Genomic DNA, 19,055 nt, shown 5'->3' with positions numbered 1-19,055 from the left:
AAATTTCGTATCCAGCCAAACCAAGCTTCATAAGTGAAGGAGAAATAAAATCCTTTACAGACAAGCAAATGCAGAGAGATTTTGTCACCACCAGACCACCAGAGAAATGCAAATCAAAACCACAGTGAGTTCAGAAGGAATAGTAGCAGCTCCTCTTTGTACCTCTGGGACATACCTCAAAATAGTAAGAGCTATTTATGACAAACCTACAGCCAGTATCACACTGAATGGGGAAAAACTGGAAGCATTCCCTCTGAAAACTGGCACAAGACAGGGATGCCCTCTCTCACCACTCCTATTCAACATAGTGTTGGAAGTTCTAGTCAGGGCAGTCAGGCAGGAGAAAGAAATAAAGGGTATTCAATTAGGAAAAGAAGAAGTCAAATTGTCCCTGTTTGCAGATGACATGATTGTATATTTAGAAAACCTCTTTGTTTCAGAACAAAATCTCCTTAAGCTGATAAGCAACTTCAGCAGTCTCAGGATACAAAATCAATGTACAAAAATCACAGGCATTCCTATACACCAATAACAAAAACACAGACAGCCAAATCATGAGTGAACTCTCATTCACAGTTGCTTCAAAGAGAATAAAATACCTAGGAATCCAACTTACAAGTGAGGTGAAGGGCCTCTTCAAGGAGAACTACAAACCACTGCTCAGCGAAATAAAAGAGAACACAAACAAATGGAAGAACATTCCATGCTCATGGATAGGAAGAATCAATATCATGAAAATGGCCATACTGCCCACAGTAATTTATAGATTCAATGCTGTCCCCATCAAGCTACCAATGACATTCTTCACAGAATTGGAAAAAAATACTTTAAAGTTCATATGGAACCAAGAGCCTGCATTGCAAGACAATCCTAAGTCAAAAGAACAAAGCTGGAGGCATCATGCTACCTGACTTCAAACTATAGTACAAGGCTACAGTAACCAAAACAGCATGGTACTGGTACCAAAACAGAGATATAGACCAATGGAACAGAACATAGCCCTCAGAAATAATACCACACATCTACAACCATCAGATCTTTGACAAACCTGACAAAAACAAGAAATGGGGAAAGGATTCCCTATTTAATAAATGGTGCTGGGAAAATTGGCTAGTCATGTATAGAAAGCTGAAACTGGATCCCTTCCTTACACTTCATACAAAAGTTAATTCAAGATAGATTAAAGGATTAAATGTTAGACCTAAAACCATAAAAACCCTAGAAGAAAACCTAGGCAATACCATTCAGGCCATAGGCATGGGCAAGGACTTCATGACTAAAACACCAAAAGCAATGGCAACAAAAGCAATAATTGACAAATGGAATCTAATTAAACCAAAGAGCTTCTACAGAACAAAAGAAACTACCATCAGAGTGAACAGGCAACCTACAGAATGGGAGAAAATTTTTACAATCTACCCATCTGACAAAGGGCTAATATCCAGAATCTACAAAGAACTTAAACAAATTGACCAGAAAAAAACCCATCAGAAAGTTGGTGAAGGATATGAACAGAGATTTCTCAAAAGAAGACATTTATGCAGCCAACAGGCACATGAAAAAATGCTCATCATCACTGGCTATCAAAGAAATGCATATCAAAACCACAGTGAGATACTGTCTCACCCCAGTTAGAATGACGATCATTAAAAAGTCAGGAAACAACATGTGCTGGAGAGGATGTGAAGAAATAGGAACACTGTTACACTGTTGATGGGACTGTAAACTAGTTCAACCATTGTGGAAGACAGTGTGGCAATTCCTGAAGGATCTAGAACTAGAAATGCCATGTGACCCAGCCATCCCATTACTGGGTATATACCCAAAGGATTATAAATCATTGCTATAAAGACACATGCACACATATGTTTATTGCGGCAGTATTGACAATAGCAAAGACTTGGAACCCACCCTAATGTCCATCAGCAATAGACTGGATTAAGAAAATGTGGCACAAATACACCATGGAATACTATGCAGCCATAAAAAAGGATGAGTTCATGTCCTTCGTAGGGACATGGATGAAGCTGGAAACCATCATTCTGAGCAAACTGTTGCAAGGACAGAAAGTCAAACACCGCATGTTCTCACTCATAGGTGGGAATTGAACAATAAAAACACTTGGACACAGGGTAGGGAACATCACACACCGGGGCCTGTCGTGGGGTTGGGGGAGTGGGGAGGGATAGCATTAGGAGATATACCTAATGTAAATGACAAGTTAATGGGTGCAGCACACCAATGTGGCACATATATACATACGTAACAAGCCTGCACGTTGTGCACATGTACCCTAGAACTTAAAGTATAATTAAAAAAAAAACAAGAAACAAAAAACAAAGCAAAACAAAAGACCTGCAAACACACAGGATAGCACCTGACACAGTTATCACTCTCCAGGTATTTGTTGTTCCAACCTCTCCTCCTCAGTCTGAGTTAACCTATGAGGAACAATAAAATAATGTACAATAAAAATTGTAACTTAAGCAAAAAAAAAAAAATTAAACTACTTAGGAATATACCTAACCAAAGAGTCAAAAGACCCCTACAAGGAAAACTACAAAACACTGCTGAAAGAAATCATAGAAAACAAAAACAAATGGAAGCACATCCCATATATGTGGATGGGTAGAATCATATTGTGAAAATGACCATACTGCCAAAAGCAGTCTACAAATTCAATGCAATCCCCATCAAAATACCACCACCATTCTTCACAGAGTTAGAAAAAACAATTCTAAAATTCATATGGAACTAAAAAAGAGCCTGCATAGCCAAAGCAAGACTAAGCAAGAATAACAAATCTGGAGGCATCACACTACCTGATTTCAAACTATCCTATAAAGCCGTAGTCATCAAAAGAGTGTGGTACTGGTATAAAAATAGGCATATAGACCAATGGAACAGAAGAGAGAACCCAGAAATAAAGCCAAATACTTACGGTCAACTGATCTTCAACAAAGCAAACAAAAACAAAAAATGGGGAAAGGACACCCTTTTCAACACATGGTACTGGGATAATTGGCTAGCCACATGTAGGAGGATGAAACTGGATTTTCATCTGTCACCTTATACAAAAATCAACGCAAGATGGATTAAGGACTTAAGACCTGAAAGTATAAAAATTCTGGAAGATAACATTGAACAAACCCTTCCAAACATTGGCTTACTCAAGGATTTCATGACCAAAAACCCAAAAGCAAATGCAATAAAAACAAAGATAAATAGCTGGGACCTAATTAAACTAAAGAGCTTTTGCACAGCAAAAGAAACAGTCAGTAAACAGACAACCCACAGAGTGGGAGAAAATCTTCACAATCTATACATCTGACAAAGAATTAATATCCAGAATCTACAATGAACGCAAACAAATCAGGAAGGAAAAAAACAGCTGCATCAAAAACTGGGCTAAGGACATGAATAGACAGTTCTCAAAAGAAGACATACAAATGGCCAACAAACATGAAAAAATGCTCAGAATCACTAATGATCAGGGAAATGCAAATCAAAACCACAATGCGATACCACCTTACTCCTGCATAATGGCCATAATCAAAAAATTAAAAATATAGTAGATGTTTGTGTGGACGCAGTGATCAGGAAACACTTCTACACTTCTGGTGGGAATGTAAACTAGTACAGCCGCTATGGAAAACAGTGTGGAGATTCCTTAAAGAACTGAAAGTAGAACTACCATTTGATCCAGCATTCCCACTACTGGGTATCTACCCAGAGGAAAATAAGTCATTATTCTAAAAAGATACTTGCACACGCATGTTTATAGCAGCACAATTCACAATTGCAAAATTGTGGAAGCAGCTCAAATGCCCATCGACCAACGAGTGGATAAAGAACTGTGATATATATATCATCATATGTATATCCATCATATATATATATATATATATATATATACACACATGTGTGATGGAGTACTAGTCAGCCATAAAAAGGAATGAATTAATAGCATTTGGATGAGATTGGAGACTATTATTCTAACTGAAGTAACTCAGGAATGGAAAACCAAACATTGTATGTTCTCACTGATATGTGGGAGCTAAGCTATGAGGACACAAAGGCATAAGAATGATACAGTGGACTTTGGGGACTTGGGGGGAAGAGTGGGAGGGGACAAGGGATAAAAGACAACAAATATGGTGTAGTGTATACTGCTTTGTTGATGGGTGCACCAGGATCTCACAAATCACCAGTAAAGAACTTAGTCATGTAACTACCACCTGTACCCCAATAATGTATGGAAAAATAAAATAACAAAATGTTTTTAAAAAAGGGAATGGTATCAAGAGATTAGTGTTGTAACTGCTGACAGTTTTAGCCAGGAGAGTACTTTTAGGTGCTGTCTGCATCTGAGAGTCCCAATAAATTCTGTAGTTTTTCTTTCTACCCTCATTTTATTATTTTTTTTCCAAAATATCCTTTTAAACTATTTCTTCTATCTTTTACTAGATATTTGCAAATAATTAAGTTCTTATACACAGTTTCTGGTAGAAAAATCTGTAATCTAAACCATCAGACACAGGTGTTCCCTCATATGTATTGTGACTACAGAATAGAGTGAAAGGTCTTAGCGAGAGCAAGTAGCCATGGGAGATGTAGAGGACATAGAAAAGAGTAACAGTAATTAGAGTTAGAGTCCTGTTTATACTCTTTTGTTTATCAAAATAAAGCATCAGTCCTTCCATTAGCATTACTTGTTATAGATGACATCCTTTAGATTTTACAAATATTTAATTCTACAAATTGCATTTTCCTAGGACTCCTAACCCCATTAAGAGGCTTTTTATTAACAAGAAGTTATAAGACATACCATCTTACCAGTCATTTATATATAATATGATGGAAATTATGCCTTTCTAGGGTTGTGCAACATGGTAGTACTGTGTCTTTTCTAATACCTATCTTCTAAAGGAGTTACAAGCTCTGTTTGAATTTAAGAATAATGTTAGTAATGCCTTATAATTTTATATTTACAAAACATGATATACATTATTTAATCTTTATAACTACTCTGTAAAGTAAGTACTATGCTCATTTTATGAATGAGAAAGCAGTCTCACAAAATATGAGTAGTGTGCCATAAGTCATATGGAATTAGGTTGAAACCTAGATCTCTGTCACATCCAGTATGTTAATTGTTCATCACCCCACGGGACATTGTCTTGTTGGATTTTAGCTGTGAGTGTGTTTGTATGACATAAAGAGTAGATACGGTGGATAAAATAAATGTTTATAACCTTAGAATTGGTGACTTTCTCCTATGAAATATTATCAGTTACTTCTCAGGTTGAATGGAAAAGTTTAACTTTGCACATGTCCTAAGAATATCAGGTAGAAAAAGTGATTCTCTGGAGGTAAGGAGAATGCCTGCTGTAGATAGGAAGGTAAAAGTCCTTTTGAATCATAAAGAGTAACATGGAAAAAAAAAGGCAGTCAGGCTTGAGAAAGTAGTTGAGATGGTCACTGAAGCAGCATGAGATCAGAGATTTTCCCTCTCTACAGAGGTGTTCTTTTACATTTGATACCTTTATACAATCATAGACACACTAGTTGATTAAACCTTACCAATTACTACTTATTGTTATAGTTAAAAACCATAGGATTGTTACCCTCCCTTTAATGTACATGAAATTTAAATGTATTTTATTAACCCAAAAAATTAAGGGTTTAGTTGCCACACAAATGTAGAAACCTGCTATGTAACTGCCACAGGACTATTCTTGGTCCCATTAAGTCTTTATGCACAATCAGTAGGGGATAAAGAACCCTAGTGCTTCTGATGAGTCTAGTCCATAGTGGTTATGTTGTTCCTGTCTGTTCTTACTCTAAGATACGCAAGAAAATCTCATATAGATAAAATAGTGGTATGTGGGCTTGGAGAATGGGGAAGGAATACAGTATTACAAATAAAAAATGTAGCAATATCAAAAATCATTGATTGTAGAATAGGAGTTCAAATCTCTGCTTTCTCAGTTTTAACTCACACATTGAGCAAAACCCCCTTATCCCTGGTCTAGCATCAGTTTCCTTATTTGTAAAATGGGAATAGTAACAAAATATGCCCTTGTTTCTCATAAACTTATTGTGAGGCTCAGCTGACAAAAGGTTTATGAAAGCCTTTGTAAAATGTAAAACATTATACAAATGTAGGGTACTATAACTGTAATTCTGCATTTGGCTTTACTGACAAACATAATCTGCCGTTGGAATTTTAACTATTAAATTACAGGATCATTGAAAACTTAATAAGTGGTGGATTTTAGTAAATTTGAGCTCAAATGGAAACAACTGAATTTAGTAATTTTATTTTATAATGTTTATTTCAGTGTTTTACATTTTGGTAAACATGTGAGATCATAGGAAGTCCTATTAGATAGCCAATCTCTGTCTCTAGAGGGCACCAAAGGACTCAAATGTTTACCTGAATCTTGCTCTAGGTATGTATCTACATTCTTATTTTATTTTTTTAATCCTCAGAATTTTTATAACCACTTTTTTGCCAAAAGTGCTAAAATACTATATTTGTGACAGAATTAATTTTAAATTCCAAAGCACCTAATAATAATTAAAACAACCCTTTAAAATACTGGTTATATAACTGCTTTTCTCTTGCCAGCTAGCCTTATTAGAGCTTTACTTTGATCATTATCTAATCTAATTATTGGAGATACTGCTTTCATAACAAGTATTTGGCTCGAAATATTTTAGTTACTAGAACATTAAATCAACAATCAAATATGTTTGTAAAAACCAAGGAATGTAAATCCCCAATTTTGCTTTTATTTTAAATTATATAAAAGAAAATGTAAAGTTTTGATGGTCAGTTACAAGATAGTCATGTGCTGTGCATTTCTTTTTTTTTTTTTTTTTTTTTTTTTTTTTTTTTTTTTTTTTTCAAATTCCCCCCCCCCTGCCGGGGGGGGGGGGGGGGGGGGGGAAGTGCAAGTACACGTAGCAACAAAATCCCTGCGCGCTGGCTGCCGCCCAGAGCTTCGGCCCGCGGTGCAAGGAAAGTTTTGCGTCCAGTACCCAGTGTGCGGCCCCTTCTCTGCCTTTGCTCGCCTCCGGAACCACCCACCGCCATCCTCCCCCACCCTGCATACCAGGAGTGCCCCGTCCACACCAGGCCTGCAAAGCCTCCCCAGACCCCGAGCCCCACGGCCTCCCCCAGCGGCTCACCATCGTAGCCCCAGGATGAAGGCGCTNGGTTCACGCCATTCTCCCGCCTCAGCCTCCCAAGTAGCTGAGACTACAGGCGCCCGCCACCACGCCCGGCTAGTTTTTTGTATTTTTAGTAGAGACGGGGTTTCACCATGTTAGCCAGGATAGTCTCGATCTCCTGAGCTGTGCATTTCTTAAATGGTGCATGATGTAACTTGAAAGTCTCTTAGTCCAGTATAAGTTATAAATTGCCTGTATAGGGCAAAAATCTAATAGATATATTCTCTACAGTCTAAGATGATGTGTACATTTATGCTGACACTAAACATTACTTATGGTAGATTACACATGTAAAATTAAAGTAGAAGAAACACTTAAATTGTTAATCATATCAGAAATTTGTTTTAATCTTCTGATTTGTTGACCTCTTAATTACTACATTTAGAGAGAGATATGTAAGAGTGGAGACCAGGTGGCTGCTTGGGCAGGGCCCTCCTTTCTGGGTTGCAGTATTTTGGCCAGGCTAATTCTAGAGTCACAGGCCTGGGTTTGAATCCTAGAACCACCACTTACTGGCTTGACATTACACAAGATTTTAAAAAAATATTTCTCTAAGCCTCAGGTTGCTCAACTATAAATTGGGATTAATATTACCACCTGCTTTAGAGAGTCATTTTGAGGATTAAGTGAGATATTGTATATAAAGCATGTAGTTCAGTACCTGATACAAAGAATGTACTCAAAAAACACTAGCTATTATTATTACAAGGTCTTAAGAATTTTTAGAATGTGTGTATCCAGAGACTCGACAATATTGATGTGTTCGAAGGAGGGTACACTGTTTGGGGGCAAATAAGTTTTCACTGGTATTCAAGTTATAGTATGATCTGCCTCTGCTGTAAATTTTTAAGACTGTTTCTAGAGTCCTCTATAATTTCATTTCTATTTTAGTAAGTAGCATTATGTGATTAATTGGATCACAGATAGTTCTTAATATATGGAGTCTGTAAATCACATTTGTTTTGAAATCTGAAAATTGGGTTGTAGGAGTGGCTGAATAAATTTTAATATAAAGTTGATCTATCTTGTAGAAGTTTTTTGCTCTAGCAAAAATTTATGTACTGTCTACCATATGGCCATGCATGAATGTAGTGGATTTTTAATAAATATTTATTGATAGTGATGATAATTTATAAATAATTGCTTTATAAGAGTTTTAAGGTTAGGCTATAATTTTAAAATTTTGCTCTGACTACATTTTTGAGAGATAATTGGAGCTTGTTTCCTATCTGAAGAAAATAAGCTAGAGGAGAATACTCAGTGGCCATCCTAGACAAGCATGGTCCCAAATTTGATGATCTCGAAAGGAGATACTTGAGCCTTTGGAGGTATCATGAGCATGATAGTGACAAAGCTTCAGAATACATTAGCAAATCTATCGTTATAATTTTCTAATGAACTTTATGGTTACAGTATGATAAAAGAAATTACCTTTCAAGATTATTTTATGTCAGTTATCCTTATATTTGACACATATGTTTCTAGGAAACCAGAGTATCTTGAAAAAATGTAAATGTAAATATTTTAAAATATAGCAATTTATTGTGAAGTGTATATATAGATTGTAATTTTCTTTGTACGTGTGTTCTGTGGTTGTAAATTGATGGAAGTTTTTGCCCTTCTTTATTCTCCTGGTAATCCTGTATAGGTTCATGAAGGATTCCTGGAGAGTAAAGTGTTTATTTCGAATAGTACCAATTCATCAAATCCATGTGAGAGAAGAAGTGTTGACCTAAGGATATATATGCTTTGCTTTCTTCCATTTATAATTCTTTTGGTCTTCATTCGTGAACTAAAGAATCTATTTGTACTTTCATTCCTTGCCAACGTTTCCATGACTGTCAGTCTTGTGATAATTTACCAGTATGTTGTCAGGGTAAGTATAAAATGTTTTTAACTAAGTTCTTATCTTTCTTATATAAGTAAAATTTTTGTTTACCGTAGAGGTAAAAGTAATGATATGTAAAGACCCCTACTTCATATGTGGCACGCAGTGTACAATCAGTAGATGCTGATTTCTTCTAGGGGGATGCTGTTGAGTTAGAAAAGTATATGACATAGAGATTAAACAGGCTTTGTGGTCAGATCTTGAATCTCAGTAAATACGCTTCTGGGCTTTGTGACAGTGCTTCAGAAGATAGTAATACCTACTCTATTAGAGTTATTTGAGATTTAGGATTGTGTTCTTAGTACAGTGCCAAACGTTGAAAGCAGGTACTCATTAAATGTATTATTCTTTAAAATACTCATTAAATGTATTATTCTTTAAATCTTGTGATTTAAGCCAATCACAAGAGATGCATTATATGTGTGTGTGTGTGTGTGTGTGTGTGTATATATATATATGCAGTTCTGTAATTTCCTTTCACTCCTGAACTTTTATTTACTGCCACTGCTTCAATCCACTGCCACTACACTAGTCTGTAATCCCTTTATCTGAAATATATGCAATTACCTCAACTGATTTCATTGTCCATAGTCTGGGGATTCTTAACCCAGTTTCCTTAAAATAATCTATTGTTGAGATTCAGGGATTCTTCAAATTCCTTAAAATAGTTTGCAAGATTTAGTATTTCTGTTTGTATGTATGTGTTTTGCTGTTGAGCAGTTATGTAGCTTTCATCCTGCAAGAGTGCTAAAGACCAAAAAAAGGTTGAGAATCCCTGCTCTAGTCACTCCTGATCTAATTAATCTTATATATTATTTCCAAGGTAATTGTTGTAAAATCTTCTTTAGCAATTTATTAAAAATTCTTACTATGGATCTGTGTTTCATTTCCTTCCTCTTTGAATTTCAAAACCTGTAGTTTCTCTTATAGCACTGAGTGGGAGGAAACAGACAGGAAGTTCCTGTAGGCTTTCCGGAGTTCATGGCCCCTTAGCTAAACATGTAAGAGTCAGTTAAGCCGAAAAGGAGGTTCCCAAAATAGAAGAAACAGCATGAGCTGCTGTTTGGAGAAGAGAAATAGCATCCTGCTTGCCTTAGATAATAGTTTAGTGTTGAATGAGCCAAACATTGTAATACCCTTTCATTCTAAACCCAGTGTGTATGGTTTTAGTCATGTATCACCATTATATCACACAATTCTATCCATGCTTCAGATGTCCTAGACCTCTCTGTTCCCCAGATTATCCTTGAGCTTTCACACTTCAGTTGCTTTGTTCATCCTTTTTACTTGGCCTTGAATTCTACTTCCAATCAGGCAAAGCAGAGAATGTAAGATGGTGAGGAGAGTAGGGACCAGACTTGGGGTATCTGGAAGAAGTGGCTATTTAGAGCTAATGTGCACTTTGTCCAGATGATGAGAGTTGGAATAAGCCTGTGAGTCAGGACCAAGCAATCAAAGCCAGAGTCAGGACATATATATTCAAACAATAAGGGTAATGACAACCATCAGATCAAATGTAAGCACTGAAACAAGAAGGAAACCTGTTCTAGGCAGCAGCAGAGCTATAAGGTAGAAAGCCAGTGTCAGGAGCCAGGCATCTTAGAGAACTGAAAGAGCAATGAAAATAGAGTGGAGAATGAATTTCTATTGGGCACCAGCAGCAGTGGTTGATAACTTGACTGTATGGCTCTCAGCTTAGAACTTGAATGTGCTTATGTATTTCCTGTTGTGGCAGGAGCCACACCTAGTGTGCACAGCCTGGGACTTGCAGGTGGAAGCAGATAGTCAGGAGCATTTTGCTCAGATGGAATGTATGGGTATAAGGGAAACAGTTGCTTTTGGCAGTGAAATCCTAACAGCTTGGCTACATTTAACATAGGGTGCTTTAAGTGTTCATTGAAAAAATTAGTCACTGTTATAACACATTTGCTGTGGTGAAGCTCAAAATTACATGATTTTTCTTTCAATTTTAAATTATTTAGAATAAGTAAAGATGTAACTGGTCGTCTTTTTTTCTTCCTTTCTTTAGAACATGCCGGATCCCCACAACCTTCCAATAGTAGCTGGCTGGAAGAAATACCTACTCTTTTTTGGTACTGCTGTATTTGCTTTTGAAGGCATAGGAGTGGTAAGAATTTAGTTATTATTATTATTTTTTAAAATCTTAATTCAACACAATGATTTATATAGCCTAGCTATATTTAAAATTGCATATTTTTCTTTTTTATTTCAATTTTCTTTATTTCTAGAACATGATTTCCAATTTGGTGTGATAGATTAGAATTATAGTTTAGTCCTTCCACTAACAAGGAGCTTAATGTTAGACATACCACTTAGGCTCTCTACTTCTCTTTTTCTTTGTCTATAAAATGAATAAATTAGCCAGATCATTTTTAACATTTTATTGTGGAAAATTTCAAACCTATACAAAATTTAGAAAGTAGTATAATGAACTCCTATGTAAACGTCACCTGGCTTCAAAAATTATTGACTCAAGGCCAGTTTAAAAAAAAAACCTATATCCCACATACTCAGGCACATCTGAAGCATATTTTATAGATGACATTATTTGAAGGGAATCGGAATAGTTGCAGAATCACTGCTATATAAGAAGAGTTGGATATAAATTCTCCCTGTAGTTTTATGAATATAATGTTTGTTTTTTTGTTTTTTTGTTTTTTTTTTGAGACAGAGTCTCGCTCTGTTGCTCAGGCTGGAGTGCAGTGGCCAGATCTCAGCTCACTGCAAGCTCCGCCTCCTGGGTTTAGACATTCTCCTGCCTCAGCCTCCCGAGTAGCTGGGATTACAGGCGCCCGCCATCTCGCCCGGCTAGTTTTTTTTTTTGTATTTTTTTAGTAGAGACAGGGTTTCACCATGTTAGCCAGGATGGTCTTGATCTCCTGACCTCGTGATCCGCCCGTCTCAGCCTCCCAAAGTGCTGGGATTACAGGCTTGCGCCACCGCGCCCAGCCATAATGTTTGTTTTGAGAAACAATGTTATAAAGCTAATACTAAGAGAGACTCCAACGATTCTGAGGATTCTAAGATATTAAATATTTCCATGCAGGTAGCTCCCAGTTAAAGCCTAACATTTGTAGACTTGAGGAAAATAAGAGTCTTGCTGTCTGCTTTGCTCCATAGTTTATGTTTCATAGTCTGATGGTAGGTATGGGAGCAAAACCATTTGTAAACATCTATTTATATTAACCCCAGACAAAATAGATCTATAATAAAATTTTATACCATTTTACTTGGGTTTCTGCTCTCTGTGAATTCTCCTTCAGATAATCTCCCAAATTCTTACAAATTTTCACAGCTACAATGTTGCTGTTGCAAACATAACTGCAGATTTTCATGTCTGTCTTTAACTGATGAGCACTGGTTATTGACATTTCCTCTGAATCTCAAATTCAACAATTCCAAAGTCTGACACATATTTTCTCATCCAAAACCAGCTTTACTTTCTCATTTCCTTTTTCTTTTAGTTTTATCTTCAGTTGCTTAAACTTGAAACACTGGAGTGATTCCTTTTACTTTGTTCTTGGTTCCCTATTTCAATCAATAATTAAGGCGTGTTAAGTCTTCTTTAATATTTCTCAAATTCATTCCATAAAGGAGACTATACATAAAACAATTATAATGCTGTGTGACACAGAGAAGGCCTCAGGAAATGTTCATTTCTTTCTCTTTCTCCCTTTCTAGCTGCACTGACACCATTCCTGGCCACTGCCCATATTTCCTGTCTGGATTATCTCCAGAGCATCCAAACTGTTCTCTGCCCTCTTACTGCTATTAACAGTTAATGTTTCCATCTGGAACTGACTGACTGAAAAGTGGAAAAAATACTAGATTTATCATCTCATAGAGTTATTGTGAGGATTGCATAAGATGCTGCATGCAAAGCTTTTAGAATCATACCTGGCGTATCATAAACACTCCAGTAAATACTTGCTATTATTATTACTTAGCTATTTCACTATATGGCCTAATTTTATGGTTACAGTCTCTGAAGATTTGCCTTAAAAACTTGACTTTTCAGTCAGCCTTTTCTTATTTTCTTTAAAGGTTCTTTTTCAATAAAATAAAAATCATTAGTTTTACAGAATTTGACAGTAGATACAGGTGGGTAAATGTAAAACCGGTTACAGATATGTGTGTATACATGGGTTAGTATACATGCATGTACTTCCTAGTTCTGTCTCCTGAGAGGGACTGCAAGTAGTGACACCCCAGTAGCAATAAGCACACACCCAGATCTTGATTTCTAAATACCAGATCTTCATTTCTAAATACCATTCTACAAGAGAATCAAAGTTCTTTGGAGAAATGGCTGATTTTAGGGCTGAAGCAAGGAAATGCAAGATGAGGCTAAAGCATCTTGTAGTGTCAGAAGGTAAGAATATGTTCAAGAAACGAAAGAATGGAGGCATGTCAAAGGGAAACAGAAGCCAACCTGATGGAATTTACAATGGCCAAAGGTGGAATAATATGAGTAACGAAACAAATAACAGAATATTGGATTATAATTCAATGTTTTAAAAAATATACATAAGGCCATGCTAATATGCATGCATACATACATACATACATACATACATGAGATTCCTAGAAATCCTCCTCCCTCCAGGCAATATAACTAATCCCCCTCCTACTCCCCAGAGAATGGGCTGGATTTAGGGACTTGCTTTCAGTGAACAGAGTATGATGAGAGGGAAGAAAAGTAACTGTATAATAGAGAAACCTGACAGACATTACCTTAACCAAGTGATGAAAATTAACTTCACCAGTGATAAATCATGTTAATAACGTGTGATGAGACAGGCACTTCACCTATGTTATCCTTCTCTAAAACCTACAATACCAGTCATGAGAAAAACCTCAGACAAGCCTAAATAGAGGGGCATTATGTAAAATACCAAACCAGTGCTCCTTAAAACTGGCAAGATAATGAACAACAAGCAAAGATTGAGAAACTATGACAGACAGGAGGCATGGTGACAAAATGCACTGTGGGTATCCTGGATGGAACTCTGGGACAGAAAAAGAATATTAATGGAAAAACTAATGAAATCCAAATTAAATTTGCAGTTTAGTTAATAGTGATGTACCAATGTTGGTTTTTAGTTGTCGCAAATGTACTATGGTAATATAAAAAGTTAATGGTAAGAGAAACTGGGTCGGGGTATATGGGAGATATCTGTGTTATCTTTGTAACTTTTCTGTAAATCTAAAATTATCCCAAAATAAAAAGGTTATTAAAACCAACTAGCAAGTTTGCCTGCCAAGAGATGAGTTTAAATCTTTTTAAGAATTTTTAAATAGGTGGCATAAATATATAGCAATGGAAGTGTACTTCAACAATTATATGTGTTGTAAAGGAAAAAAATTTGCATATAGCCTATAAATAACCAATTTGTGTGTAAGAGACACTGTTATTTGTAAATACTTTTATTCCCTTAAAAAAAAAAGAATTGTATTCTTTTCTTAGGTCCTTCCACTGGAAAACCAAATGAAAGAATCAAAGCGTTTCCCTCAAGCGTTGAATATTGGCATGGGGATTGTTACAACTGTGTATGTAACATTAGCTACTTTAGGATATATGTGTTTCCGTGATGAAATCAAAGGCAGCATAACTTTAAATCTTCCCCAAGACGTATGGTAGGTGTATATGAATTTGTCAATATTGGTTTATATATTTTATAATGTACCACTGTTTATAAAGGCATGTTCTTGGATTTATGGTTTAAACGTTTAAAATTTTTACTGTGATTTCCTGGAATCCCATCACTTTGGGAGGCAGAGGTGGGTGGATCATCTGAGGTCAGGAGTTTGAGACCAGCCTGGCCAACATGGTGAAACCCCGTCTGTACTAAAAATACAAAAATTAGCTGGGCGTGGTGGCAGGTGCTTATAATCCCAGCTACTCAGGAGGCTGAGGCAGGAGAATCGCTTGCCCGGGAGGCGGAGGTTGCAGTGAGCCAAGATCGCGACATTGCAATCCAGCCTGGGTGACAAGAGCAAAATTCTGTCTCAAAAAAAAAAAAAAAAAAAATTACTGTGATTTATTTATTTGTGCAATCTGGAATTTTTTCATACTCTTCGGAGGAGAGTAAATATGAATTTAGGGTTCTTCTGGGATTTTTTTAAAAAAATGTTTAAAATTGGAGGTTATTCCAAATCCAAGTCAAGTATAAGAGTAGAACAGGGATTATTTTCATATGGACACATTTTAATAAAAAAATTAATACCTGTCCTTATTGCCAAAAAAACCCAAACCATCAGGGTTCCTGATAGAATAATAGATTACATCATACTTGCTATTTTGGTCAGCTTCATAGTGTGTATTGTCCAACTCCTTTCAGAACACAGTTGGGACACATTATAAATAATAAAACAAAATGGTGCATCATCTTAATGTTCTCTTTAGTATTGGGACCATATCCTGCTAAATGAAGCATTATATGTATATGATTTTTCCTTTTTCCAGAGGTTTGTCTTTGAAAAATTTTCAAAGATAGTGGCAGTGATTACCATGCAGACTTACTTCCTTGTTTACAAGATGGAAGGTAACTCCTTAGTTTTCACATACGCAAAGAATAAATTCAGAATTGCTGACTGAATTATTGTCACATTACTACATTAGCTACTTAGATTAAAAAAGTCTGTGTAATCTTAAATGTCTTAAAATATTAGTGAAAAAGCAACAACAGCAGGAATTATATCTTCTGACTGGCCTCCTGGTGAGAATTTGTCTGTCATTTAGTAGTCATTTGAATCCTGGGCATTGGAGTCAAAAATGTTGCTAGGACAAATGTTTGTAGGAAGCCATTTATGATAGAGCAAATGTACGTGGGATAGTTTCCAGATTGCACAGGGGGCACACATGTGATGTGTCTGTATTTTTTATTACAATTTTACTTTAACATAAATGTATTTCAAGATGGAAACATGTTTCAAATGTTATAAATATATTTCAAGGTAGAGTCATAATTACAAATAAGATATATGGTTATTTAGCATTTATTTTATTAACTCTTTATAGTTAACTATATAATTTTGTTCCCTTTAAATGTGTTTTTTGGTTTCTTTTTTATAATATGAAACTAGAAGCTTAATGAACTAGAAGCCTAACAGCTTAGTATAAGAGAATCAAGCTAAAAAATATGGTAGTAAGTTCATCTTTTCAAATACCATGCGATGTTTGGAAAATAGAATGATTTTTTTTTTCCTTATTTAGAGTAATATTTTGAGCCAGGTATGGTGGCTTATGTCTGGAATCCCAGTGCTTTGGGAGGAAAAGGTGGGAGGATCACTTGAGGCCAGAAGTTTGAGACTAGCGTGCATAACATAGTGAAACTCCAACTCTACACAAAATTTAAAAATTAGCCATGCATGGTGGCCCAAGCCTGTAATCGCAGCTATTTGGGAGGCTGATGTGGGAGGATCACTTGAGCCCGGGAGGTTGATTATCCAGTGAGCTGTGATGGTACCATTGCGCTCCAGCCTGGGAAACAGAGAGACATTTTGTCTCAATAATATTAATAATAACAATAATAATATTTTGACTAAGTCTTAAAAATAATCATTTTAGAAATAAATTTGACAACTATTTTTAATGTCAAATATAAAATGTACATGGAAGTAATGTCAGAATTCTTTCCTGGTCTTATTTACAAAAGCATGTAAGAATATTTTAGGGGGGAAGGTTCTGAAGTGGGAGTGTGCACACATTCACATTGAAAGGTTTGTATTCCCAGGCACATAAGAATGTGGTGCGGAAATAGTGGGCAAGAATAAGACAGGATGCTTTTCGTATTCACAACTCAACCTTGGAGGGTGACACTGTCCCTGCAGTAGCTCAAATTAATCCTTCCCTTTTCCCACAGCCCCTTTGTACATCTGACCTTATTTCTAATTGCTGTGACTTTCCAATTAGAATGGAACTAGTTGAGACTCTTTATTTAAAAGGGACCATTAGATCATAGTTTCTATTCAAGGACGTCTAGCTAGATACCACTTTTCATTAGAGGAAACCCTAGTACAAGTATCCTAAGAAACAACAAAAATCTAGAAAAAACAGGAAAGCCAGTCAAGATAAATATTTCCCTTTAGAGAACTTGCATTGGTTGATGTCTTTGCACTGTGGAGATATGCCTTATGCAGCCTATGGTCTGTTTCTGTGTGGACTCTGCCATTGTGGGACAATTAAAATGATAGTCACAACTGAGAGATACAAGAGAAGAGTTGCTTGTCTTTTTACAGTCATGACATTCGATAAAGTGAAAAGTTTGGACTAGAATAATTAAGGGATTATATCTAATATTTCTTTCTTAATATACTATTTATGAGTCTCTCTTTCACTTCTTTCCTGTGCTTCACATGAGAGGCCTCAGAAGTTAGAGATTGTGCAATGTACTCTATTGGCGGAGTATGAAAGCCAATGACTGTTATAAGAGTATCCTAGAGAACTAATGGTTACTAGCTATGAAAAGCTATAAAGGGCTTTTGGTACAAATTGACAAAGTCTCAGAGTATATTATGATTATTTCTGCAAGAAAAGATTGAATTTGAAAGAGGCCATAGGATAAAGCAAGTATGGATTAGAGAAGCTCCAAGTTATTACCCTTAATTTTTGTGAACTGTCGTCTTTGAAAATCAGTTATGAGCAATACTGTACATGTATTGCATTTAGCTTTTGAAGGAAAGAATGTATTTTAAAGGTTTTACTAGTTCAAGGCATTCAATCTAGTGATGAATGCTACATAACCATAGTTGTCTTATTTTTTAGCCTAGAATGAGATGAGGCTCTTGGCAAGGATTGCAGATAGTTCTCAATTAAGATGACTTCTTGACAGAGCTAAATCCTCAAGATTCTCAACGTGAGCATCATGAAGGATCCAAGAGGGAAAGTGACTTACCAGGTTATTTCCAAGGGTAGCTTCTGTATTCAACCTTGAGAGACAGAGAAGCAGTCAACAACTCATTTCCCAAGTTGGTTTTTAAAAAATTTAAAGTTATTCATACCTGAAGATTGACTTATTAGCTACTGTGGGGAAAAGAATAAAAGCATTATTAATTTTGATAATCTATGTTTTCAAAACTGATATTTTCACTGGAACATTAAGTTGTTTTTTCCCTATAATCTGATTCAATATATTGGCTGAAAAATAATTATTAAAAATACATTTCTGTCCTTTACTAAGGTATTAAATTCTTTACTATCATTATAATAGATTTTGTTTCCAAGCATAAATAATTTTATTCTTTGAAGTGCTATTAATATTTGTCATGTTGAATGGTTGTAGTTTCTAAGAATTACCTATCCATATCTATTTTGATAATTAATATTTAATAAGTATCAATCACCTATTAATACTAAGTGCATTGAAGGGATATACAGAGAAGAATGAAACAGTCTGTAACTCTCAGGAGCTTTGGCAGCGAGGAGTTTGAAAAGACCATTTAATGTACACTAAGTGTTGTTTAAAGTTGTTTGATGTTTTTTATACCCTCAAAACAAATTCCTGTGACTTTAAGAAAGGTTAGTTTTCTTTAGAAAGAGGGTTTACTGGGTAGATTTTTCCTTTCAACTTTCTTCATTTCTAAAACGTAGTACAAAAGAAGCCAAATAGTTGCTGCTTAAAACCCAAATGAAGAAAAGGTTGTGATAATATCTATACAAAAGTTAAGTAGAGAAAAATAGTTTAGAGTGATTGAAAATACAGATTCCAAACATAGAAATAAGTGGGTTCTTGAAACAGAAAAGTAGTAGGGGTGAAACAGTTCGTATTAAACTGTGGTACTTTTTAAAGATGCCCTCTTATTTCTATATAGCTATTCTTTGGTTCATTAGTAGATATACCAACTTCTAAAAGATCCACACCATTTTATTTCCCATTTTTACTCTTTGTAACACCAAATAGTAATA

General features: G+C 35.7%; 1 protein-coding gene across 2 annotated transcripts in view; it reads left to right on the top strand.

The window, feature by feature from the left end:
* The window catches only part of SLC36A4 (solute carrier family 36 member 4), a 50,851-nt gene that overhangs the window by 20,792 nt on the left and 11,004 nt on the right, over positions 1-19,055 (top strand). For both annotated transcript variants that reach the window (XM_025358251.1, XM_025358252.1), the window contains exons 7-9: positions 8,888-9,115; positions 11,157-11,255; positions 14,616-14,785. In XM_025358251.1, the coding sequence (XP_025214036.1) occupies positions 8,888-9,115; positions 11,157-11,255; positions 14,616-14,785 (497 nt within the window). The remainder of the gene's footprint in view (positions 1-8,887; positions 9,116-11,156; positions 11,256-14,615; positions 14,786-19,055) is intronic.

Source organism: Theropithecus gelada, chromosome 14, assembly GCF_003255815.1.
Source record: "Theropithecus gelada isolate Dixy chromosome 14, Tgel_1.0, whole genome shotgun sequence".
NCBI lineage: Eukaryota > Metazoa > Chordata > Mammalia > Primates > Cercopithecidae > Theropithecus > Theropithecus gelada.
This window is presented reverse-complemented; position numbering and strand designations above follow the sequence as displayed.